The sequence below is a fragment of the Orbicella faveolata genome, unplaced genomic scaffold (assembly GCF_042242905.1).
Source record: "Orbicella faveolata isolate gen_17 unplaced genomic scaffold, um_ofav_v1 contig_35, whole genome shotgun sequence".
In the NCBI taxonomy this organism is placed as follows: Eukaryota; Metazoa; Cnidaria; class Anthozoa; order Scleractinia; family Merulinidae; genus Orbicella; species Orbicella faveolata.
The window spans coordinates 11,814,184-11,840,996 of record NW_028301564.1 but is presented as its reverse complement, the minus strand read 5'-3'; the positions used below and the strand labels follow the sequence as shown (position 1 = coordinate 11,840,996).

The 26,813-nt window shown below is 38.2% G+C and overlaps 1 protein-coding gene and 1 long non-coding RNA gene across 4 annotated transcripts; one reads left to right on the top strand and one right to left on the bottom strand.

The window, feature by feature from the left end:
- Positions 1-1,831: 1,831 nt before the first annotated feature.
- LOC110057584 (putative protein phosphatase 2C T23F11.1) lies at positions 1,832-17,617 on the top strand. 2 transcript variants are annotated; one of them, XM_020764176.2, is made up of 12 exons: positions 1,832-2,025; positions 4,090-4,193; positions 7,417-7,500; positions 7,734-7,799; positions 7,952-8,017; positions 10,900-10,973; positions 12,212-12,296; positions 12,696-12,752; positions 13,081-13,164; positions 13,540-13,605; positions 14,514-14,593; positions 14,941-17,617. In XM_020764176.2, exons 2-12 carry the CDS (start codon positions 4,091-4,093, stop codon positions 15,130-15,132), a joined length of 957 nt encoding a protein of 318 aa, XP_020619835.1. In that variant the 5' UTR covers positions 1,832-2,025; position 4,090; the 3' UTR covers positions 15,133-17,617. The 2 variants fall into 2 exon arrangements, with proteins under 2 accessions (XP_020619835.1, XP_089130048.1); XM_089273922.1 differs by lacking the exon at positions 1,832-2,025 and having other exon boundaries at positions 4,037-4,193.
- LOC149103297 (uncharacterized) lies at positions 16,846-26,813 on the bottom strand. 2 transcript variants are annotated; one of them, XR_016202122.1, is made up of 3 exons: positions 25,790-26,813; positions 24,886-25,256; positions 16,846-17,054 (listed from the first exon to the last, which is right to left on the bottom strand). It is a non-coding gene; the product is annotated as an uncharacterized LOC149103297 (long non-coding RNA). The 2 variants fall into 2 exon arrangements; XR_016202123.1 differs by lacking the exon at positions 16,846-17,054 and adding an exon at positions 17,971-18,037.

The window sequence follows — 26,813 nt, the reverse complement described above, 5'->3', positions numbered from 1 at the left end:
TAAATACCTAGGAATAAGGTAAATTAATATATCAATCACTAATGAGCACCAGATGAAAACTCATGAATGTTGGCAATATGGTTGTGAGATGTTAGCTTAACTTTGTTTTTGAAACTTTTAAGGGGAAGGTCTTTAATACTTTCATTCAAATTATTCCAAACTTTCACAGTTGTGAAAGTTGTTCGGTGTGTGTGGTTTTCGTTTCTTTTAATTTTTTTTTCTGTCAAGTCTTTTTTTTTTCTTCTTCTTCTTTTGCTGCGTTTGGTGGCACGAAACATCATTCTAGTCCCCAGAGCCCCTCAACCTCCAACCTCCCAGCCGGCGGGGCTTGTGGCAAGCGTGATTCTTGGTCTGATTCAATGCTGGTTTCCTTCAGTTCCCGAAAATATCCACAGGTTGATCTCTAACTAAGACCGTTCTTACCTGCAAAATTAAGATGTTCTTAAAACTAAGGGAAGAATTTTCAGCGATGTCCCCCATAAAGAAACATGTCAATGCCACTTCCAGTGTGATTTCTTTTCTCTTTTAAATTCTCTTTGTTAAAATCGGTTAAGGTCTGTAGGTACACAATATCTCACGATTTCTCAGGGGTGATCAATGTACCGAACATTCTTCCCATTTCTGTTTTACATGCTGCTAGGGAGTAAATATGTACTCTCCAGTTTCTAGACTGCATTAGCGTCCCTAAAGATACATAACTGACAGTTATTGTGCAGTTAGGAACAGTAAAATTACTGATACAGTGATGTAGTCCGTGATGTCAGGCCTCCAGTAAAGTAACTAACAACTCGTGATTTCTGAATTTAGTTTTAGTACCGACGTAGCATTTACCCTGCCTCCGTAGAGGAGGTCCAGGCACATGTGAGGTTCGCGTGATGTAAGATAACCCGTTAGCGGGTTTTGTATTTTGTGTACGTGCAACTTTTATTATTTTCTTTAATAGCAGATACAATGCGCAAGCAAGCGTTAGGTCAAATATAGCGACTTTGAAATTAATTTGATTTACGCCGAGAAGGGGAATAAATGACGTTAAGGTGAACTGAGTTCTGTGTAGAGTGTTTTGGTCTGTCCGACGTTTGTCAGTTTCCAGAGGATGGTCACTGACTTCCTTTCTTCTCTTTTGAACCAAATTGCTTTCACATCAAAATCACCCCATGACCATCTTTACAGGACAATAAATGATAAGTGATAAATTAATAAAGGCGGTGAATTTTAAGCTCGGTAATGAAATTTGAAGGTGAATTAATCAACATGACAAGAGCGTGGGACAAAGAAAAATTCTGAGTCCCCGACAGGAATCGAACCCATGACCTCCCGAACACCGGGCGGGCGCTTAACTTAACATCGTTTTCTAGCAGTAAAACTTTTTTACCCTTTTTTACTTTTGCTCTTCGTGGATCATGGATTACATTCTTTGTGTTGGGGGGTGGTGGTTGAGGGGGACTTACAGTGGTATTCAAAACTCTCTTTGAAAAAGAACTGTCGAGAAACGTATGGACCATATATTGTAAAAGGGCTCTCTGATTTCAAACGTGAACAGTGAACGCTATGTCGAGAGGTGGGAAAAATTGGAGTTGGGGAAACTAGCTCGCAACCAGGGTGGGGGATATGGCTTGTAACCAGGGGGAGAGGGGATCAGACTTCAAATGACCGGAATATTTTCCCTTAGAGGGCAAATGGGTCGACAACCACGTGCGATTGTGCGTGTAACAAAATTAACACCGATCATTCATATCTGGCAGTCGTTTCAAAGTCGATCGATACAAAGTACACCTTCCCTCTTTCTTCTTGTCGAAGCTAAATAATTTACACCCCCTCTAGGCAATACGGATCTCCCTCTCACGTGACCTGCAGTCGAGTTTCAAGATGTCGATGAGCGAGAATTTTGCGATGTGTCTGTTTACATGAAACATTGGAGATTTGACTCTGATCTTTGCCAACGCCGAGTACTGTCCTAGATATTAATAGCTCCAAGTGTGTTCGAGCCAGCTGTTTGCTGTAAATTGCTTTCTTATCAAATTCAAGGTGAGCCAGTGGCGGAGGGTGTTTAGAAGCTGTTAGCTATATTTGTCGTCCGTGTACGTAATTCGTTTCGTTTATGTGTTTATAAGTAGTTATAGGGTGAATACTAGAAGTGAAATTAAGCTTACTTGCTTGTTAATGGTGTCATTTCCTCAGTTGTCAAGCAAGTTTGATTGTGACTCTCGTCCTAGTGCAATTCTAAGAGTTTGTTGTTTACGAGTAAGCTCTCCGTTTTTTAACGAGCTCCGTGTGCACAAACTGAAAACGATAGAAAAAGTTTTGTGATTTACAGAATGATAAGCTCGGCTTTTAAATCAATGTGGATGCTCTCTAGTGGTTTGTTAAAAGCTGTATAATTTTATGATCAACAACAAGGCTTCGCAATCCTTTCGTCCTCTAAATGGTGTTCTTTACACCGTTGCTAGACACATGTCGACGTTTTTCCTTGTTTCATCGTAGCTTAGAGTTGACATTCAGCATTCTTGTTGTCATCCGAACGGATGTTTTCGTAATGGCACATGATGTTCTTGCATCCTGTTGTATCAATTGCGAGCTAATATCAAATTGTTGTCTTCTTTTAAACACGGGATTTTCTTGTGGTGGGTGCTGGTTTTATCATGTTGTATGAAGACAAGTCATAAAATTAGATAAAAATTGAAAACAATGTTGTCTGTCAATAGTTTATCAGTAGTCTGTTTCTATCTTATAAAAGGTCTTTCTTCTTGCTACAAACAAATACAAAATCATTAGTGTCATAACTGTGCTTCTGATCTAGCATAAACTCATTGTTCTGTGAGAATTTCTGCATACCAAAGCAACATGTACATGTTCCTTGTGGTTCTATTCTTGACAACATTTTCTTTTAATTAATATTTTTGTTGCACTGTGTGTTAAAGTTAAAACAATTAATATAACCCTATAAAAATTAAAGAGGCCTCATAGCAATATTAATTGACTCAGACACCAGTAAAGCTTCTTGATATAAGCTTACATATCTTTTGTCAGAGAAAATGCAAGAAAAAGCTTTGCTTTTGCATATAATTGTCAATTCCTGCAGTGGCAAGTACTTGTATTTCTGGCACAAAAGATATTTATTTAATGTAAACTTGAACCTTCTATGAAATTATCTTCAATGTGTTAATAAAATGTGACAAATGAAATCTAATTTGCCCCTTTTGTTTAAAAACACAGGGCTCATAGGCAGTGAAATGCACAGTTTAAGAAGTCAGGACTGTGTTCAATGAGAAACATTTCGGTTGGAATACATGAAATTTTTATTATGTTGTCTTCCAGGTTATTATTAAATAAATCCATATTTTACTCTCTTTTTGTTCTTCAGTCCAAGTGATTCAGGTTTTGGTGGTTTAACAGCATCACCCTGTTTCAAAGCAATGCATTCTTGCCGTGAAAGAACTATTGCATAAATAAAATTTATTTGGATGTATACAAATTTTGTAAAATATGGATGCCATGCTAAGATATGAAAAATCTGCATAACTGTCAAAGGGAAAACCTCAAAACAATATCTGGTTGTCCACCTAGTACATACATTTATTTCCATCCTTAGCTCCAGAACTTTATTTATTTATTTGTTTATTTATTTGTTTATTTTACAAACTGAAATAATTATTCTGTATTGTGGACTTAAGAAGTCATGATTTTTTAAACGTAAATTCAGTGCAAAGGAGACGTAATATTTGGTAGTAGCTGAGATTTAAGAGTACTGAGACAGAGGGTAATTTTGTTAGCTTTAAAATTTCCTTCATTCCCTCAGGGTGTCTACTGTTACATTTGAAAATAGCAAGGAGTATATTGTTTATGTGATCACTGTGAAATGTTTCCAGTAATTTAGTGTCCTGAAACTGAGTATTGTGTGTATTAGAATGTTATTTTAATCCACAACATTTAAAAAAAAAATTAGTAATCTTGGAATCAAGGTTGATGATTTCATTCTCAACCCCAGAGCCAATGATTTATAGGCTGCAAGAAAAATTGTACAAAAGGTTAGAGCTTTTTGGTCAAGAATGCAATGGCTCCTGAAACAGGTGTGGTCTTTTTCTCTTCTAGGATGGGTCAGACTCTCTCAGAGCCAGTGACCACAAAGGAGACATCATCCTGTTCAAACAAGTTGTACAAAGTTGGCTCTTCTTGTATGCAGGGATGGAGGATAAGTATCCTTTGTTAAGTCTGCAGATCCATAATTTCTTTGGGTGCAATTACAGTCAAACCTGTATTAGGCAGGCACCCTAGGGACCAGTGCTAGTGTCCGCTTAGTACAGGGTGTCCGCTGTAAACAGGTTCCCTCAGAATTCATCTTAAAAGGGTCTTATTGATATTCGTTAGTATTAAAAGGCCTTGAAAGGGTCAAATAGCATTCTTGCAAACGATTGATAACTCTGAAATACCATATTTCCATAAACAATGACAAGTATATGAGGTAAAGTGATTTAAGAACACAGCAACAGTATCTATATTGATCAAATTATGCGACGGTTCACAAAATCAAACGAGAACAAAAGTTTTGTAAAAACATTAGTGAGTTATAAAATATCACATTTCTGTGACAGCTGTTTGTCGGCAAACTTAAATGACTGATCTATTAAAATGTCGACAAAAAATCTTGCATCCTTTTTGCAGTGTCTGGTTAATACAGGTGTCTAACTGCACGATAGAAATGACCATAAAAGTCAAGGTTAAGCTGTCCACGTCTGCTTAAAGGGGCTCAGTCATGGTATTTTGAGTTATTTTGGCCACAGACAAAATTACCTTTAAATGGTAGGAAACCTGAAAATAACAGTTTAATAAGATAGGAAAACACCAAAGACATAATGATAAATCATAAAGGAACAAGGATGGCTAAGGATGGAGAAGATTAACACAGATTACAAACAACGAATTTGAAAAATTGAGGCTAAACTTTTCAATATGCGCAAACCGTGACTGAGCTCCTTTAATAGAGGTGTCTGTCGAATACAGGTATTTTTTACAGTAAATGTGGGAAAAGAAAAAATGGGACTTGCACTGCTGTCTGTTTAATAGAGGGTGTCCACTTAATATGGGGTCTGCTTAATACAGGTTTGACTGTAATTTAAAAACTAAAAGAAACTACAGCATTTGGTGACTCAATCATGTCTACGTTGTATGTTCTGAAAAATACATAAAACATAGACATGCTTGTCTATGTTCTGAGAATACCAAGTGGAACAGTGGTACTGAACGAACAAACTGTTCAATTACTGAATAGTAAGTTTGCTCATTTTTGTTCACAGGGTCATTCATGGAAGGTTAGTACCATGTCACACTCTCCTCTATCACAAAGAAAATTTTCCACAGCAAACTACCTTGTCATCTGCATAGCAGGGCTTGTGATATTTTGCGTAGTCACAGAGCCAAGAATTTCAATTAAATCTGCAAAATTCACAAAAACACTCAAAGTACCACAAAATGTCAGTACAACATATTTGAAACTTATCTTGGCTGTTGGGGCTGTTTACTTGCAAGTGGTAAACTTGGAAATTTATCGTGAAACATCGTCACTGCAAAAAGTAAACAACGTCCAAAAACTACCAGGCATTCTTAGATTAATGCTGTGAAAAACTGGACAGTAGCCACATTGGAAAAAAATTTGCCATTGGCACATTTCTTGGGCATGTTGTTAAAAGAGCAAATGATGATCCCCAGTTTTAGAAAGGCTATACTAACAAGTAGTTGGTGTTTCTGTTGCTGTTGTTATTGCATAGGCGAATGCGTATCATTTTCCCCAAAAAATTGCAAAATTGCAGTCTTTTTTTGTTAATAACATTTTTGAAATCTGTGCAAAACCAATTGCTTTCCAGTGAAATTTGCCCAGAAAATTCCCACAAAATTGGTCGTTTTTTTACCAATCATTTTTCAGTGAAATTTCCCCCGAAAATTTCCGGGAATCTGATGCAAAATCAGCCATTTTTTCCACAAATTTGTCTCTGAAAATCCCACAAAATGTGACTTTTTTTTCCACAACGTATCTGAAAATCAGGAGCCCTGGCATAGCACCACATTTTAAGGTGATTCCACAGAAAAATTTAAGATGTTGAATGACTTTTATGAAACTTTACTGAAGTGTTCCCTACCAAGCATTGTTTGCAAAATACATGGAGAATTAAAAAAAGGTAGGTTGCCATGCTCATAAAATAGATATGATGGGCCTATCTTACTTCATTTATGCCTAATCATGTGCATTATTTAATTGCTTCATGTTTGATTTTGCAGTAGCTGGAAGCAAAGTTTTTAAAAGAAATACTTGAAAAAAAACCTTCATAAGTAGAAGGTCTCAAGCATATGGAACAACCTTATGTTGAGTACCTTGAGTAACGGTCTTGTGCGTACTTTTAGCTATTTCTTTTTTTTCCTTCTAAAGAGTTTTTTTTTTTTTTTTTTTTTAACTTTAAAGAGGATGATTTTTACACCAAAATCATGTTATAAAAAATGTTGGTCACCAAGCTCTTTTGGGGAGGCATGGTGGCCTCATGGTTAGTGCGCTCGTCTCTGGATCGAGTGGTCCGGGTTCGAGCCCCGGCCGGGGACATTGTGTTGTGTTCTTGGGCAAGACACTTCACTCTCACAGTGCCTCTCTCCACCCAGGTGTACATGTATAAATGGGTACTGGCGAACTTAATGCTGGGGGTAACCCTGCGATGGACTAGCATCCCATCCAGGGGGGAGTAGAAATACTCCTAGTCGCTTCATGCTACAGAAACCGGGATAAGCTCTGGCCTGATGGGCCACTTGGTTCACATGCAGACTTTACCTATGCTCTTTTAGAGAGAACAAGCATTTATTTCACTGTCAAGCTTGGCCTGTTAAGGAAATCTCTTGATGTTGTGCATGTGCCCCCACTTGTGTGCATTTGCCAATGATGCAAGAGTGGTGTGCATTAGTGATGTGTAATGTAGTTGTCAGGAATCACCTTGAATCCAACTTTTGACACATGATGTCATCAATCCCAACAAAGCCTGACATTGCCTCCATGGTATTGAGCCAGTCCCCAAGTATTTACTTCATTTTGGACCTGTCTATGTGGGTAAGAGTTGTTCCTGCCCCATCCTCCAGCCATTTTTACTCAGGGTTTACATGGCAAACCTTTTCCAAGTTGGCAAAGCTAAAACATTAGCTCTCTTTGTTTTGTGCATCCTCTGTCATACATGTTATGACCAATGCCTGGCAGGTGAGGCATGTTTATGTGGCAAAAAGTTGGCCTGCACTTAATGTCACCTTACAGTCTACAAATGTGAGCAACTGCCCACTGAGGATCACCCTCCCCCAGAGCCAATTTTGTGATTTCTTGAATGTGTAAATGAGTTACTGTCATTCATAAAGAAATGTATGAAAAGTTCTTAACTTACACGTATTGTTCAGACATGGAGGATTCACATACAGAGATTTTGTCTCTCAAAGAAGACAAAGGCACTGCTTTTTTTGGAGTTTATGATGGTCATGGAGGTAGGTGCTACTATAACAGTAGATGTATCATTATTCTTGCACTGACACTCACTGTAGCGATGACTAGAACAACAGACAATATCTAGTACAGTGAGTACTTATTAACCCTCTTTTACAACCTTTTTGTTTAGCCAACACTTCGTTGCTTCTTGGTCTTTGTCATTTACCAGCAGAAATGAAAGATAATGAAATATGCAGTTTAAATGCTCTATTTCTGTATCTTTTATTGTTAGGTGCTAGGGTGGCACAGTATTGTGGCAGATGTGTCCACACAAAGATCACCAGTCATCCTGCTTGGGGTAAGGCAGATTATCCTAAAGCTTTACTTAATATTTCTTAGTATAATTAGGTCTTACTCCTTCTTAAAGTGTAGCATGATGTGTCACCTATCTTGTAGGCCCTTTCACTTTCTCGTTTTTTTAATTTATATTTTTTTATATTTTGTTCGCAGCAAAGGGAAACATATCAGAAGCAATAAAAGGAGGTTTCTTGTCATGCGATATAGACATGCAGAAAGGTATGTGTGTAAGGAAATTACCCAGCAGTAATTTACAACTCCAGTAGAATGGTAGCCCGCATCTCAGAAAAAGTCCCTTGCCCTAGAAAACAGCTTCTTTCCTCCTCTCATTTTAAACTCCCACTTGTAAGTATTATCTTTCAAAATATGTAGCACCAGAAAGATTAAATTCTCGCTTATTAATTCCAAGGTAATGTTTAGATAAATCACCAGGCTGTAGATTAGTGTAACAAATAAACCAACTGCACTACCTATTAGGTAGTAATTCACCTGGCCCCAGTTGTTCAAAGGTTGGATACCACTATCCACGGTATAAATCATTATCCAATTGATAAGTGTTGGCAAAACGACCTATGTATACTATCCATTGGACAGTGATTTATCCAGTGGATAGTGTTATAAATCACCATCCACTGGGTAGTGTAGTTTGTTTTGCCTGCACTTACCCCAGTATCCATTGGATAGTTATTTGTATAGTGGATAGAATTATTCACTCTTTCAACGATTGGGACTTGATGGATAGCACTATCCAAACCTTTATCAGCTGAGGCTAGATGGATAACTGTGCATCAATATTAGGTAGGCAGCTGTCAGTGAGGTTGGGAGAGGTAAAACGCATGGTCACTCTGTCAGAAATTGTCCAGGGAACAAAGAAAGTCATTTGATAGTCATTTGATGGGGGGCTACTGGATTTTGCAGTTGGGTCAGTGGATTCTACCTATTCTACACTCTGTGCTTAATGATTGCGTAATGGGAAACAAGTTTTTGTTAGGGTGCCCGTAACCCCAAAAATTTTTTTTGCTAAAATGAATCCACTTGTTATTCAAAGCATTTGGGTGAAAAAATTTTTGAATTTGGTTGAATCCTCGATTTTTTATGCCCTTTCAAAGTCACGCTTGAAGTGTTGCACAACCGCGTTTTAGGGAGTCTGGGGGGGGGGGGGGGGGCGGTTGCTAATGACATTTACCCAGGAACCAAACACAATGGCGCCTTAGTCAGCTCTCTGTATTTGCTCGAGAAAATGAAAAACAAAACTAATCATTCCAATATATTTTGGGACTAAAACAGCCAAGTTTTTCATCACTGGAGCCAGAGTTAAGTTTCAATTCGGAAGAATCCGAAATAAACTTCGATCGAGCACGTTCGACAACTGTGAACTCACTGCTTAGAGCTTTGAGAGCAATTTGCAATATTTCAAGCAACAACGGGGAAGACTTCTTTGTGGACGAGCTGCTTGTATATTAGAAATGGAAAGCTAGATACGAAGTGGAGGAGCAGGCAAACGAAAAGCAGTAAAGAAAACTCAAGCACTGCTTTGGATGGTAATTTCGTCACCTAAACACAAAATTCCCACACATGTTTATAGCCCGTTTACATTTGTCCCTAGCGAGAATGTATTTGTCAAGGTATGGTTGTTCTATTAAATCCAGTATGTGTTTTACTTTCTGGAATACTTCATGTTTATAAGAGTGACGTAAGTGTTGCAGTTTTCGAAACTTGATGGCCTCCAAAACACTGGCTTCAATCGATTGAAAATCGTAGAATTGTTTGGACCTGTATTTTTGAAGCTGCGGGAAGCAAAGGCGGAAGGAAACATTTCATACAATTACCGATTTCACATTGTCACATGTTTTAAGTCGTAACTCCAAATAACCAATGTAAATTTTTCTCAAAGTTTGCAGTGAAATTTATTGGATAAGCGAAAAGGATGTGTTCCCTGAGGGGTCCACAGATAATGTTACGCAGTCGTATTTTCGACACTATTGTACAGAATATGAATACGAACTATTACACAGAATGTTTGTCGCACTGCTGATTTCCAAAGCTTTGAAAAACTCTATGAGTCTAACAGTTTTGTTATCATGTAATTCTTAAGGATTAGTCTTTGACTTTTAGCTAAATCAAATAGGAAATAAGCGTTGGTTGTTGGCGTACAGTTGCGACGTACATCTACATATCAGTACATCGGTCGTAACGCTTCTTGATTAATCACACAACTTTGCCGTCTATGTTATAAATACTGCGGGACTGAAAGATATAGTTTGTCGGTAGTACTTCTACAAATTGCTGGTTGGTTTTAAGCAGAAAATTTTGAAAATAGCATTTGAAAGTCTGCAGAACAAACTTCAGTGAGAGTTCTTCAATGGTTCTCATGGACTCAGTTCGCTTGTTTCGGTTCAACAAAATCAACCACCGTTTATGTCTTTATTGTAGCATTGACTGCTCATCGTCAGTAAATTGTACAGTATATCTTTCTTTATATCTGGGATATTGCTGCAACAGCCGATAGCACTTCTGGAAGGCATTTCTGAGCACTTTTCGAATGAGTACTGCACCATCCTGAAGGAAATGAGAGGACGTGAGATATTCAACCTTCCTGGGTAGAGGTCAGAACAGCCACTGGACCCATTCTCCTCAAACTTGGTTGCGAAACAAAATGGCGGTGTTTTAGAGCTATTTTTGAGATTTCGTCAGGGCACAGAAAATCGAGGATTCAGCCGAATCCAAAATTTTTTTCACAGAAGTATTTCAAATAACAAGTAGATTCATTTTAGCGAAAAAAAAAATTGGGGGTTAGTTGCACTTTAACTATTTGACTGTGCAAGTGAGAAAATTTGGAGGGCCTAGTGAAAATGACAGATTTATTTAGTACATCTTTGTTACTTGTCTGAAGCTTGAACATTGCCTTTCTTTTTGCTTTACCCTGAGCAAGCTGGGTCCGTTTCTTGACAGATTTTTAGCTGAATATTGGGGCTATATTGTTGCCATTAATACCACTACCACAGAGTTTTACCTTTAATTAAAGCATATTGATTTATTTTGAAAAACTTACAATAGACAATAGTACTAAACAATGAATTTAATTTGGTTGTTAATTTTAGATGAACAGATGAAAGATGAAATGGCTGGAACAACTGCGATAGTAATAATTCTCAAAAATAACAAAATTTATTGTGTAAGAATCTCATTTGTGCTCATGTTACCTAATTAATCGTATTTAGTTATTTTATGTACCCAGTGTGCTTACAGTAATTTATGTCTGTAGTACTTGATGATGTGTGCTTTGTTGAGACTGCCATAAGAAAGACTCTCTTTAAAGTGCCTATGAAGTAAAAAATAATTAATTCCTGTGTATTTGAAAGGTTTTTCAAAGTAAAGCAGAATGGCTTTTTCCTTTTTGGAATACCTTTTTTGGTTTTAGAGATATTCCCGTTTTTGTATTATGCAAATGAGGAAAGTGATGACGTCATAGGTGGTTCCACCAAAACAGCACAACACTCAATCAGGGCTCAAAAAAAGTGCTGTCCCATTGCCCCGGACAAGTAGATTTTCCTTCTGGGCAAGTAACTTTACATTCTCACTTGCCCAATGGGCAAGAGACCAAGCAAGTCAGCCGCCAACTAAATCATTAAAAGGGCAAACTAAGACTTGCCATGGGCAAGCAAAACTTGAGAGATACTTGTCCCAAGGGCAAGTTGGAATTCAAGTTTTTTTCAAGCCCTGTCAATCGAGAATTACTCTAGAAATATTAAAGCAGTGTACTTTAAACTTGGCACCAGGAATGTAAATCACAAAAGAAACATAGTGACACCTGTCGTGCCATTGCCATAACAACAATTATGCCGCTGGTTCTGTCTTAATGAAGACTAAAATTCCCAGATTTTATCTTAAACAAGGATCATCTACTCCCACCAATCTAATGGGGAGAGTTAAGACAATATGGGAACCATGCGTGTTATGAGCAAGACCCTCTGTTCCACTTGAAAATGTTGCAAATGGGGATATTTGGTTTTTCACAGAAAGAATCTGGAGCCAAGAGTGTTGCCATGGCAACAGCATAGTAGGTGTCATTCTCTTTCTTTTGTGATGTACATTTCTGGTGCCAAGTTTGAAGAACACAGTTTTAATATTTCTAGAGTTATTCTCAATTGAGTGTTGTGCTGTTTTAGAGGAACCACCTATGACGTCATCACTTTCCTTACAAAAACGCAAATATCTCTTAAATGAAAAAAGATATTCCAAAAAGGAAAATGCCATTCCTCTTTACTTTGAAAAGCCTTTCAAATAAGCAGGAATTATTTTTTACTTCATAGGCACTTTAAACCAGTAGACTTATGTTTTTGCTGTGTACTTCTTCAGAGCTGTCTCTTGTAATTTTAAACATGCATTGTTTGTCTATGTTGTTTTTATCAGGGAAATGTTGGTGACTCTAGAGCAATTGCATCAAAGAAAGGAGCAGTAGAACAGTTGTCCTATGATCATAAACCCAGCAATGATGGTAGTACTGAATACTATAAAACGTTTTTTCTAGGCTGAAATCTTCCTAGATACTTCAATTATTTTTCTTGTGTAAAAATTTAACAAAACTCACAATCAATCCTTGGCTGTGATGTGCAGGTGTGGATTGCAGACATTGAAAAAGATTTACCCAAGTAATTTTGTGAAACTTGGAATTGTTATAACGTTATTTGTTATGACATGAAGTCCAAGAACAAGGGATCCATTTCTCTTGCAACATGAACTTGTAGATATTTTAAACTTATTATTGACTTAGAGAAAGGTTATAATGGAACACTGATATTACTGTTTGTTAGTAGTCTGAAATGACTTTACAGTGTGCTTTGCTCACCTTATTGGAGAAGGCTTATGATGGTTATGAGCTTCTTTTCTCTTTAAGATGAAACAAGAAGAATCATTGCTGCTGGTGGCTGGGTAGAGTTTAACAGAGTAAATGGTATGTAGACAATTTAATGACTGCTCAAAAAAGTCATAATTACGTGTATTTCTTTTGATAGGGTGTGAAATGCATTGGCATAATGGTGAAGTCTACTTTGCTGTACCATTTGCTATCTACACCAAAGTGTTACAAATGGGCACCAATGAACTGGTAGCATAACCCTGACAAAGTTTAAGGGGTGGGGGGTAGCCAGGGGCCAACTAGAATCCCATCCAGGGTGAGTTGCGATGACAGAGACTGGTCTTGTGCTATCCTTCATGTGCCACTAAACTTATGAGGCTTACCATTATGTATAATAGGAAAGTTTGTTTCTTGTTTCCTTCAGGTAACTTAGCCTTATCCCGGGCACTTGGAGATTTCTGCTTCAAAAAGAACGATAAGAAGTCTGCAGAGGAACAGATTGTTACAGGTATCAACATCACTTACTAAACAATCAGTTTCAGCAGTGTTTATGGGGTTTCTTCAATTATTTATTTAATAGTTACTTGTGCTGTTGTTCACCTGAGCATGCAAGAGAATTGCTTGGTATTTTTTTAGTATTTATATTGGGTTATGACAAATTTTTGGGATTATATTGACCATGCTGTTGTAAATTATCAAGACAAAGGTTTGCTAAGGACCAACAAAACAGAAGACCAAGACAATTCCACTATCATGTAGAACTGACGTTTCAACCCTTTTACATTTAAACATTTGTTAGCAAAATTGTAGACGTGTTACTACATTTACAAAAACTTGAATGCCTGTGTAATTTATAAGGATGGTTGTTTTTTATTTACTTTAGCTATGCCTGATGTTATAACGAAAGATGTTACTCCAGATCACGAGTTTATAGTATTAGCCTGTGATGGTGAGTCCTAAATAACAATAATACTTGTTATAAGCCAAGTGTAAGGGCCACACTGTGAGAATATTGCCAGGTATGGTCTGACAAAATTAGGTCTGTACAAGAAAGACCAAGGGTGACATTCTCCCAGGATTGTCCCAGGCTAGTGAGAATTAAGAACTAAAGAAGTTTATTATCTTGCTCTAATAATCATCACATGTTTTTTGCTAGCAATCCAGACAATAACAGCGGCCATAAAATAACATTAATGTCAAAGATATAATAGTGTGGTGCCATTGTCGACCAGTCACACTGTGTTGTATCTTAAACTGGTCTTGTCTTGTATTAAGCAAGTTTAATGCAGGAATTGATCATCTGAACCTCACCTGGTGCATTCTAGCCCCTTTGTGTTTTGCAGTTTACAGCTGAGCTTGTTGACATAGTTGCAGCTAGTTTTTCATTTTGGGCTCTAATCACAACTCGGAGCTTATTACACCTGTAGATGATTTATAGTGTGGTCAGCACAGCTTTACTGACAACCTTGTCCTATGAGACAGTGGGATGGCACAGAAGTGTAGGGATCACTGGTTAATCAAGCAGCTTCAAATGTGGCTGTGAAGTGTGTCTATCTTTTTCAAGTAGTATTAGTGTGGCACAGACTAAGTCAGTAATTGTGATACATGTTAGCAGAGATACTTAAATTCAAGAAGCTGATTTCTTTGGGCCTTGTGAGTCACTTTTCCCTAGATGGTCAAACCAGGCAGGCGATTCAATCGTTCTCACGGCAGGTCAATTTGCCTGGTACCTGACCCTTAATGAAACCCCTGACTGTGAGACCACATGGCTAATTAGTATGTTAGTGTGGCCTGTTAGTGGTTGTCATTCAATTTATGACGAGATTCATATTTTTAGTATGTTTGATTTGTTTACAGGTATCTGGGATGTTTTGTCCAATCAAGAAGTGGTAGACTTTGTGAGAACACGAATAGCTCAAAGAATGGAACCTGAACAGGTATGTAAACAAACTGAAATCAACACTGATATTCTCCTCATGATAACACTACATTTTCAAGCAGACAGGTAATGAGAATTAACAAAATTGTCAACAAGGGACATTGTCTGACTTGTAACACCAAGGTCTCAGAAAACTGAAACTATGAATATTTTTTTTATTTTAAAGCTTTGATTTAACAAGCATGTACTAAATCCACAGTTAGAGGTTAGCGTGTAATAGTTGTCAGTGGTTTGGTGGTTTATATCCTAGCTTTTTAAGGGTGGTCAGGGCTGTTGGAGTGTCCTTGTACTAGCAAAGTTAGCTGTCATCTTATTTTCCTTGTTGTTATTTTTGTTTTTGTTTAGATCTGTGAAGAGCTTCTCACAAGATGTCTTGCCCCTGACTGTCAAATGGGTGGACTGGGTTGCGATAACATGACAGTGATTATTGTGTGTTTTCTTCAAGGAGGAACTTATGAAGAACTCTGCGAGAAGTGTTCAGGACCAAGTGACTCTAGTTCATATAATGGCAATAATTCCCCACCTTTTTATTCTTGACTTTGAAGTCAGCGTGGATTCTTCAGTTTCTATTGTCAGTGTGATCATTTTAGCATCAAAAACAGCGTGTCGTTGGCGTTTCAAGCATGTTTTAGAATGGAGGAGATAAACGGAGGAGGCCAGCACTTCAGAAACTGGAAACATACAAGTTGTTCAGGGTTTTGACTGCCCGAGAAAACATGAACAAAAACGATAGTCTAGGATGTCCAACATTGGGCAGAGTTAACTGTACACAAATGGAATTTCAAGCCCTTGTGTGTTTCCAGGATTTTTTTATTGTTATTTTAAGGGGATAAATTTGCTAAAGAATAGAGAATTGACATTTCGTAGTTTACATTGGACCATCATTGATGTTCTTGGACCTGAATTTGATTCCTGGGTTCTTCCTTGGTCACACTTTGGAGATGGTTATATCACAAGCCAATTAGCTTGGACAGCTTGGCTAATCCTGTGTGGCCATGAGATGGGAAGATGTGTGGAAGAAATCAGTTGATTCTGCATATTGATACAAGGTGAATTTTCAACACATCCGTTGCACTGTACACTATACTCGGCACGACAGACCAGTTCTTTGTTCAGTTCCAAGACAATCCTTCAGTTCACAAGGAATTGGATATCAACTTGGAACCAATTCAGACCACTTGGTTACAGTTCATCTGCAAAGTCAGAGCCTTCAAAAAAAGACAAACTTGTGTTTCAGAGGTTGAGGAAAAAATTTGCAAATAAATTAGTTACAGGACCTCACTGCATGAAGTCATGAATCAGCAATTCTTAGTGCAATTTTTATTGTTTTTTTTAGGTCAAACTTCTGGCTTTGGGATCATTTTTGTTGATAATCATTTGGTCACCTTTTGGCAATCATTTTGTGGAGAGTAATTTTGCAGCATGTCTTTGTTTTTCCTGCTTGTAACTCGTGCGTAGCATTAAAACTGCACTTGGTGTGATCACTTAAGGTGGCTCCCTAGAGTATTTACGAACACACTCCCTATAGTGCGCAAGTTAGAAAAGGAAACTTAGTTAATTTCTCTTAAAGTTTTCCCTGTAGAGATTTGCTAGTATGGGTACTGTTAACATAAGGCCTATTTTTTGGTTGCCAATTTTTGGATTAAGACCGTTACCATGGCAACATCTCATCTTATGACAGGCATATATATTCCTCATTTTGGCATAAACTCCTTAATATTTGTACTTTCGTTCGGTGGAATTTTTTCATATTTTGCACATCATGGAAATGATATTGCCTGACATTTTGAATAAGTAAAAAGTAAAGGTTGTTCAGACAGTTTTTCCAATATTCTGCAAATGGTCATTCTTCTAAGTATATTAGATTAGCTCAGACAGATTTTAGCAAAAATAGAATATTTTTTAGGAATTGTATGTGTTTATAACTGAGCCAAATTTCAAAAAAAATTCACCGAAGGAAACGCGAGAAAATTCACTGTGAGTTTTGCGTTTTGTGCTCCATGTTGACGTCATAAATATCTAAAAACACTGACGTTTTCCTTTGAGTGCATGCAGATTACTTGAGCTTTCCTCCTCAACGCGCGTGCGATCGTAAAACTATAGGGAGCCACCTTAAACAGTTAACCCTTTCAGTTACAACTTGCAAAAATGGTTGAAATCTAAATAATTTCTCCATAAGATATCAATACAATGTCAAGACGACAGGTAAGGAGAATGAAAGCATGGCAGACATCTGTGACCACATTTAAATAGATTTTGAATTTTTATTTGTACTCCAGAAACATTTGCAACATGTTAACTAAGCAAATAATTAACAGTGCAACTCTCACAGGGACAATCTCTTTGATTGGGCCGAGTGATCTAAAATCTCTAATTCCTTGTCTCCAGCCATCATTTGCCACTTGCATGGTAAGAAACTTGCGGTGAGTGTCATCTCGCAGTCGCTTGTGGTACTGTTACTGGGGACAAAAGAAATGCTCCCTTTAATAAGACTTAGTGTCTGTGAGACAAGACTCACCCCTGTTTTCAGGGACGAATCATACACTGGGTCAAGTCACATGATATCAATAATACCTGAGAATAAGCTAGCAAACATTTGTTGTCTGAACTGAGTGACGGGATAACAAACACGAAGCAATGTCAGTACTACGGCAGTGCTACTGAGGATATGGCAGTTTTTCTTGGTCTTTATATGTGGTGATTACAGAGAGAACTTTCTAATGTTTTGAAGACTTGGTTATTACATACTTTTTGTGAAAGGGTTATTTAAGTTAAGAGCTTTTCTAAACTTTGCCTCAACAAGAAACCGAGCATTTTGTTTTCTCATTTTGCTGTGGCGTTTTGAATGTTAGCCTCTTTTTCAGCAGTTAAGGTTGTCACACAACAGGTCCTCGGGAGTGTTGCGTGACGACTCGAACAACACCCGCGAAACAGACTACGGGATCTGCTGGACTTGTATTGGAATGCAAGCTGGCTCTGAAGCTGGTTGTACATAGAAATAAATCAAGTTCTATACGGAGAACTTATGGGTCTCTTGAACTTTTTTGTCCTTGAGTTTGGTCTCCCTTAGGTCCTTAAGAAAACTGAAGCCATGCATATGAGCCATTGCTGAAAGCTACTCGTTTTGTTGAGTCCTCATTGGAAGATTTCGAGGAGTCTTTTGAGTCGTGTTAGTAGACTTGAGTACTGAAACAGCTGCTGTTGTTGACATTGTATAGCAGCTGTGTTATTTTCACAACTAACTGGGAACATTGTCAGGGGGTGCTGTAAGATTGCAACATTGTTCCAAGATTTAGCCTTGTGTAGTTTTAGTTACCGCGCAGCAACATGAACAACTAATACTTGACTCTTGAAAAAGGGGTAGTTGGGGGGGGGGGGGGAGGGGGCGGGAGTGATCTTGAAAAAATATATCCTGGAAGTACACTTGCTCCAAAAAATACCACTGCCAAAAAAAAAGACATTCACGTAAGTTCAGTGAGCCGGCAAAAGCATGTTACACAGAGAAAAAAATATCATGCATGGACACGACAAAAAAATACCACTGCCAAAACACACATTCACGTCTTTCCTAGTACATGAAAGGGTCACGACAAAGTTATGCCTACATCAAATCACCCACCGACACCCTCTCAAAAGTCAAATGGGCCACCCCTGAGTGGACTTGGCTAATGGTTTCCGAAATCCCGGATATCAGCTTATCTGAACTACTTATCAGCAGCAGCTTTCGGCTTCGACTGATAACCTCTACCTCGACCTTGATTATTCTGGATATCGCAAAACCTCATCCAATAATTGTTTATAATTGGCTTTTGCGGATTTTGCCTAAGGGACCGTTCATTTTTTATCAGGTAGGGGGGGTTGGTGGGATTTGGGGGGGGGGCCATGCGAAAAAAAAAGGCTTTCGAGGGGGGGCCATCCCAAAAAAATAAGGGAAAAAGGGGGGGTCACGTGAAATATTTTAGTAAAACTTTAAAATGGCATAATGTTTGAATATCAAAAAAATTGCTGTAGAATAAACATAGAAGGCAGGATACAAATTTATTACAAACTTTCCTTCTGCTTTAAAAAAACGTTTGGCGACAAAAAGCATTTGTAGCTACTGAAAAGAAGTATTTAACACTGTTATTTTCGAATGCAACTTTCACTGGCACTCATCTTCATCTTCGCTGTCGTCGAGTTCTTCGTCGCCGCTTGTGCTGCTATGGGAGTCTCTTTCACCGATGCTGCAAGAAGCAGCAATGCTTTCCGTCAGAGTGTACTCTTCAGGGTACATGAAGGTGTAAACATAATCTCTGACTTCCTGCTCAAGGTTGGTGGTGATTCTGCTTCTTGCAGCATTGGTGAAATAATTCCCTTCCAAGAGCTGTGCGATGTATGGCCCATCTCTTCTAAATAACGACGCGGCAACATCCTCAACTTTAATACACTCTTCCGGGACGGCCGTTCTAGGAGGGTACACAAGGCATTGTGGAAGATCATTTCCTAGCGGGTTTCCAACACAGATTCCATAAACTCGTTGGACGTTGTTTTCAGTCCGCTTCCTCTTTCTTTCATTTGACTTTCTGCGGTTTTCTTTTTTCCTTCTCCTTTTGTTGATGTGCTGTTTGAGTATGCCCTTGAATATGCTGTTATAATTGCTCTTATTTTCTAGTGCTTCCATGTCCTGCGTGACCTTCGTCAACTTAGCTTCTATACATTTGATCTGTTTTACAAAACTGTGGGCATTCATCAATTCAGATGAGGGAGATACCAATGAGAGGCCAAATGCCACACGCTCAGGGCGAGCCATAACTAGGAGATCCGAAATTGACTTCTCTTTCTTTTGATTTGTTTTTCAAACAACAGCTCTCTGTACGTAGTATAGGGATTGTAAATATCGTCTTCACAGTGAGCACAAAACGTGAAGTAGGGGGATAATAGAGAAATATTAAAAAAGTTGAAATCTAAATATTGTTTGTTCAATTTTTTTTGGGGGGGGGGTCATCCGGGCTCATCCCAAAAAATGACCGCTATAAGGGGGGGGGCCATGTGAAAAAATTGGTAAGCTGAGGGGGGGTCATGCGATTTTTAAATGGTGCTTCCCAAATCCCACCAGCCCCCCCTCCCTCATAAAAAATGAACTAAGCGGGAAGGGTGAGGAGGCCCTGGGTACGAGGTTGGGCAGGACGTTATTACCGTATGATGGAATAAAGTTTTTCCAAAGCTGCCAGGGAAGCGCGGCGTCTCTCGCTTTCAGTAATAGGGCTGGTGAGATAACATGCTTGGGAACTGGAACAATCAGACAAGATGTGCAGAGCTAACTGACATGGTAACTTATTTCATAAGCCAGAACGGCCAAGACTCCGTCCATCATGTTGGTTGTTCCAACGAAATACACCAGTAAACAATAAAGCAACATACGCAATGAATAACAAAGAAACGTTTTTTTCGAAACAGCTTTTTATTGCTGACGTGTTTTACAAGAACTTCTAGTTCTATTGTTGTGTCTCGAAAAAATCGTTACAATTCACGAAATATCTTTATCGTGGTTGCTTTAGGAGCATTTGGGCACCCCGAGCAAAGATACTCAGTCAGGGGCCGTAGCTAGTAACAGGCAAACCGAGGCACTTGCCTGAGTCATTTTTTTTCGTTTTTGTTGTTTATAGTCATCAAAAACTCCCTTAATTCCCAGGAAGAGAATTAAACCATGGACATTGCGTCAGTCACAACTCATTTCTTGGACACTACCTCAGTCATAATTTGTTTCTGGCTACGGCCCTGTCAGTCATAATTTTACCACTTTTTTGAAAGTTCCTTATTAGTGTGATAGTGTCCCTTTAATCATTACTGTTTATAACTGACTATGGGTATATATATTAAAAACTTCAAGGTTTTTTAATTGACAAATCAGCTTTAAAAGTAGCAACCGAAATATGCTGAAGGAAACAACGCCTTACCCTTGAAAGGTACCGTTTCCCTCTAATTAATAAGCACTGATAAGCACCAGTATCTTGCTGTGCGTTCAGTCGAAGAAAAAAATAACCGAAAAAAGAGAAAATTCCAAGCTACAAAAAGTCAGTCAAGACAACAGATTTCCGGCTTAGACAAAACGCTTGAGATAACACCTAAGTTGACGTAAACTGTTTTGAAAGTTAGTATACAAGTTCCTTTGCTAAGCTCTTGCTGACTAGGAGCACTGGGCGTTCAGATTGTTGAAATCACAAGAAACTTATTTAATTCAAGTAACACCAGAAGCCCTCCCGCTTACACGTTATGTTTTTGTTTTAGAATTTACGTCGACGGAAAGAATTTGAAAACTATTTGTTATTCTCGCACTCTGAACTAGGTGTAGAAAAACTAAGGATTTCTCAATTCCTTTATTGCGGGTTCATTTTTTAAATCAAAGCAGTGCTGTCTCTTATTCATTAAATTGAGAGTAAAGGAGCAGTTGTTATAAACTTGAACAACAATTGATTTAATCCTATTTCTGTTATTTTGCTGACTGAGAACAAATATCTATAAGTCTCCATCGCCTAGACAGTCCAGGAGAACAGCAGTTGGGAAAAACGAATAGATTTAAAGACAAACAAATTGCCTAAAAGAGCTTAGTACTCACTGATTAGAGCTGAGACAAGCTGACTCCGCCGACATGTTGGGATTAGCAGCACCTTCACTAACTTTAATACAGAACCAGAGATGATTAATGAAACGGTAAATTACCTGAGCATTATGGCGGTGAGACGGCTTCACGCAGACCTCTCATGATTCCACTGGAACGGCAGTTTCATTTCTTTTACATGTAATATACTACCAATTGAGTTTACATTTTACAACTCAGTATCGAGGTGACACTGAGGTTTAACTAAGGTCCTGTTATCCACTTCCAACTGATAATATTGTCGAGGCACAAATGTGTTAGGGACCAGAAAGTCACTCGGTGAAATTGGTCCACGGATAGGTTCGAGGTAGGTGACTCAGATATTTTCGGTCAACAGTTAAGAGTTTTGTTAAAAAAAAATAGAAAAAATCCGAATATATTCTTCGACTAAGCTTCATTCAATTTTCGGAAAGCAGAGGTGAAATACGATGAGTTCCCAAATTAAACCAAAGCTGTAGTTAGCGTAAGAAAAAAGATTCGTTTTACTGCATAAAGTGTTTTCATCTAAAGAAAAGGCTCGTAAACCGCTCGTAACGAATGATCAGTAAACAACTAAACTGGCGTTTAAATTCTTGATATTTGAAGGATAGATCATATACTTACAAAGAAAAAAAAAACAGACAACAACAGCTTCTTCTAGGTTTCAAAATCACACGGCATAAACTTTGAATTACTATCTACTGGTAATTCTTCTCATCAAAATTGCTCCCAGTGAAATCCTAATTAGTAATGTCAATCGCAAGTAGTGCAACAAATTCCTCAGTACCTAAAATATAGAAATTATCGAGAGCTGTAGTTGTCAGAAAACAGCTCTTATTTCCTCCTATGTGTTCGGCTACTGAAGCAGACACGCGTACCCTAACCCTTTTGCCATTAGTTTCAGCTCTGCTGACGGTGGTAAATTGTAATCATCTGCAATGTTCGTGTCAAATCTGTTTAAAGTTCAAGCAAGAGACCATCACAGGCACTCGGATAAAGCAACTCTCTCCGAGTTACTATGAAAAACATCATTTGGACTGATCCAGTTTGTTTTTTTTTAAAAAAACAGCAAGTGTATAGCTCTACGATTTCAGTTGCCGTGACAAATATGATATCTGTAACTGAGCCGACCGCAAATTCCTGTCGACATTAACAAATTCCTGTGCATGTCCACCCAGGTCTGGAGTTTTCTCTCTCCATCACGATACAAACAAACAACTGCGTCGCGAGACATACCGAGAATTCCCGACACACCCACGATTGAAACCGATTACCCGAAGATAAACACGACAAGCTTCGTGTTGACAAGGTCACTTAGTTACTTTGAAATATAAACGCAGTCTCGTCTTTTGAAAATAGCGCGTAAGGGTATCAAGACGAAGTAGAAAAATATTAATTTAAATCGTAAGCTCGAAATGACAGGATTGCAAACGGAATCGTGCATAACCAGATGAATCATAAGTTTAGTTTGCACTCTTGTACCTTGGTAACAATACTAACATTGTTGACTAAATAGCTATAAAAAAAAAAACCCTCTCAAAATGAAAGTAAGGTGTAATTGATATGTGTGTGAACCCTTAATCCTTGAATGGTATACAGTCTATCTACAGACAACCTTGTTGGTATAGAAACCAGTGTTACTCACAACAGAAACCTCTAGTGGGGAAAACAAACATTAACAATTGAAAACAGACACGTTAAGAATTCAGTTAAAGGGAATATCCTCTTAATCTGCTGTTGAAATGGATCTTGTGAAAATTGTATAGGAAATCAAGCCGGAAAAAAAATCTTTAGCAACGGTATTTCTGCATTCTATAATGTCAAATAAAAGCTATTGGTTGAAAAAAATTTCCCAAATGACTGCAAGCTCATAAGAAAAATTCTGACAATGTATTTGTTTGGACAGAAAATTCAACTCTAGGTTAGGCTTGCATGTATGGAACGGTGATCATTCAACAACAACAAAATGCGGACCTTATTTCATGAGGTTGTACGCTTATTTTCCTTTTCAAAACTACGGAGCCATTAATTATTATAATAGCCGAACAGTTTGCTTTCTGTTCAGGGGTTGACATCGATTAGTTTACTCATCCATACTCCCGAGGGGGGGGGGGGGGCAACTGCCATACATGGGCTATACAGGTATGTGCCACTCTGAAGGGTATGGCTTTCAAGCAGTTTACTCTAAGATAGGGTATATAAATCAGAGCGTTTGGGTCTAGAATAGGGTATAATTTTTCACAAAACTGACTAGTTGGTTGAAGATGTTATCTAGACTAAGGAAACCAGGAATTGCCACTCAAAAATATAAAAAAATGAAATCGGCAAGTTTAAATTTACGCAAATCAGCGTCAACAGTGTCGATAGATGGGGGGATTTGGGGAGTTTACTCTAGTATAGAGTAGCAAAATTCAGCTGAACTAGCTCTGGTATAGGCTAAGAGTTCCAGGGTCCCATCTGCACATCCCCATCCAGAAATTCCCAAAGTACCCCCCCGGGTCCATACTCGAGGTTAATTTTTCTTATTATGAATTATTATTACCTTATCTTATCAGTTTTAACATTAATTGTCTTTTCACTCTGGCTTGTAACAGCTGGATCTAGTTTTTAACGTTTCTCAGTGTTTTATAACCCGTACTTATCTCGTTTCAGCTCCTTGTCAATATAAACTCGATTACTGGCGGCTCCCTCCACATGTATAAACTCTTCAGTACACTTTATTTTGTTGCGAACGCCTACATTTTGAACTGAGGATGAATGTTCAAAGTTTTTCAGTTTTTGCAATACAGACAATAGACTCAGGCTTTACGTTTTAACAGAGTTCATAGTGTGTTCTTTGACTGTTAAAGAATTTAAAATAAACTTCTTCTAGCGACTCGCAGCTTGCAAGCGGTGAGTTTTTCTTTTGTAGTTTTTCTGAAACTTTCAGAAACTCTCATGTTTTCATACTCAAAATAAATTACGTTTATCTTGTTCTATACCGTTAAAAACATCTTAACCTCAGAAAAGTCCCATGGAAAACAAGATTTACTTTGTTTCTTTTATAATTTCTTCTTTTTTTCTTAAAATTTGAGTTGATCTCAACGTTCTTTTGAAAGAAAACTGAGATTACAAAAAGACAGTGAATTATTTGTGTCTAACTTACAGTAGAAATGTGTACTAAGCGGCTGAGCGAAACGAAAGAGAACTTGAACAGAATTTCTTTCCGCGTTACTTGAGCGAACGGCAACCTTTGTTTATATTGCGTTCTCGCAAAATGCTCAGATCCGATGGAGCTTTTCCGGTTCATTATATACGCGATTTTGTCTAGTTACTGTCTTTAGCCAGCCAGTGACCATTAGTTGAGTTACGGCCTAGTTCGTAAAATCACTCATGTATTAATTAAGACTTTCTCCTGAGCGGCTTCAACAGTACTGATAATGGAAGAAAAGTTGGCTGAAAGTTTTGTTCTTACTTAAAACCAGCAATAAAAACGAAGATAATATACGTAGTTTGACTGAATGACTGCGGTAATAAAAGGGTTCCGTTATAGAAATATCGGATGAGCTATAATTGACACGACAGCGTCTGACGCTCGCGTCTGCTGCTTTCAGTTTCAATTGTGTATAAATAATACTCATTATATTATTGTTACACGGTGTCAGAAGCCATTCAAAAAGCCAGTTTGTACTCACCGACCGCGTTCAGCGCTCAGTCAGTGAAGTTGTCGTATCCCCTCTGTTCTTTCTCTTGAATTTCAGTTCTTGAACCTCTTGTCATTCGGCGCACTGAACTCAGTTTCAAGCGGAGCACCAAGAAAGTAGACGATGAGCACAACTAGCGCATTTTTCCCTAAAAATCTCTGATATCAGTACTATATAACTGTATTTACCGAGACTGTGGGCCATCTTCCGGCTTGCTAAAAAGTTTGACAGAGCAGAAATCGTCGACCAGCTCTTTCTTTCCGAAGATTTGGAACTCGTGATAAGATCGTCGCTGACCACACTGAGGAATATTCTTGACTACATTGTTGTGATTTGACCAAGCATCAATCGGCTGAGCTGTACTGTATTATAAACAAAAACGAGTTACTTCTCGCAAGTATCATACGCTGTGCCTAGAGCAGTGTTTTAAATCAATAGTTGAAATACCATCAAATTAGTTTCCCTCACAAAAACACGCACTACAGAACACCATTGAACTCAATCGAGTACATAAATTTGGATGCTAAAATCTACAATCTACGAGTCCGTAAACGGAATAACTCATTTCTTTATGACACTTTCAGTGGCCCTCTACTTGAATAAAACGCGTCATTACAAACGTGCACTCAGAACCGTAACAAGGAGCGGCTGTGATACTCACTCTGTTTATTATAAACTAACAATTTATCATGTCCAACAGAATTTCCGCACGTCTTACACAGTATAAAGATCAATCTAAAAAGACAATTTCGCTTTCGGTTTTCGGGCAATATTATTGCTTTATATAACTCGGTAAAGACCTGATAGCGAGATTGCAACATGCATGATTTCGAGTGATCAATAGTAATCGTTTTTATCATTTACGGGTTTTAATTTTTTAATTGGAATTTCTTACTTTTAGTCGTGGTTGAAAAGCAGATACTTTACAAATTCGTCACATCTTATAAGGATACAGTGTAGGCCAGTGATCTTGTTGTTTCACATCGGTGAAGACGACCTTTTTTTTCCTTTCACGGATCGCGCTTGAACTCTTTGCGACGTGTCGAAAATGTTTTTGTTCAGCATCAAAACGCTGATTCGTGTGCACAGGAAATAGATCCCGAGAAATGTATTTTGTCACTTGAGCTTCACCGGAAAACCGCATTTGACGTCAAACGAATGCTACGGCACCGCCGCAGGAAATGACCTGGCCAACAAGAAATTCCGAAAGGAAGTCGACGTAAAACCACAATGACAAATAGAAAATGTAACAAAGTGATCGAGTTATAGAGAGTTAGAGATCTCGCGTAGATAAATTAAACTTCTTATCAAAAAAGTTTAGTGAGTGAACTAAATTTTCTTATTTGACGACCTTGAGCTGCTGTTGGCTTTTCGGCGCTGTGGTTCGAAACGATTTATTTTTCAGGTTGACGGCGCGATTTCCAGTTTAAGTCGTCCGAAAGCAGGGCTTATCAGCTAAAACTTGTATACAAATTAAAGAAAACCCTTTTGAGAGGATTTTGCAGTATTCCGCTATGACAATCGCATCGGACCACGCAGGTTTAAAATTGGATCTTCTATTTCAGGCAACCAGTATATGGTACATATAAATATTACCAGATACCAAAATTCTGATACACGCGATGACAGCCTGTGCTAACAGTTTCCCTTCACAAAGAAATGTTCTTCAAAACATCAGCCGAGAGGATATGTAAATCGTGTCAAGGAACGACCAGCGACAAAGCCATGTGCGAAATATCCACGTAATCCTCAGAACAGACAAGAACGTTTAAAATAACACGGATATCAAACAGTTCTCAAAGAGAAACTGTTGAAAATACTGATATTGAAAGTCCGTAAAAGTTTCTGCTTAATAAGGTATGACCCGTGCAATCTGCATACAATCTCGTTAGTCCTTCGGCTGTTAATGGGAACGCTAT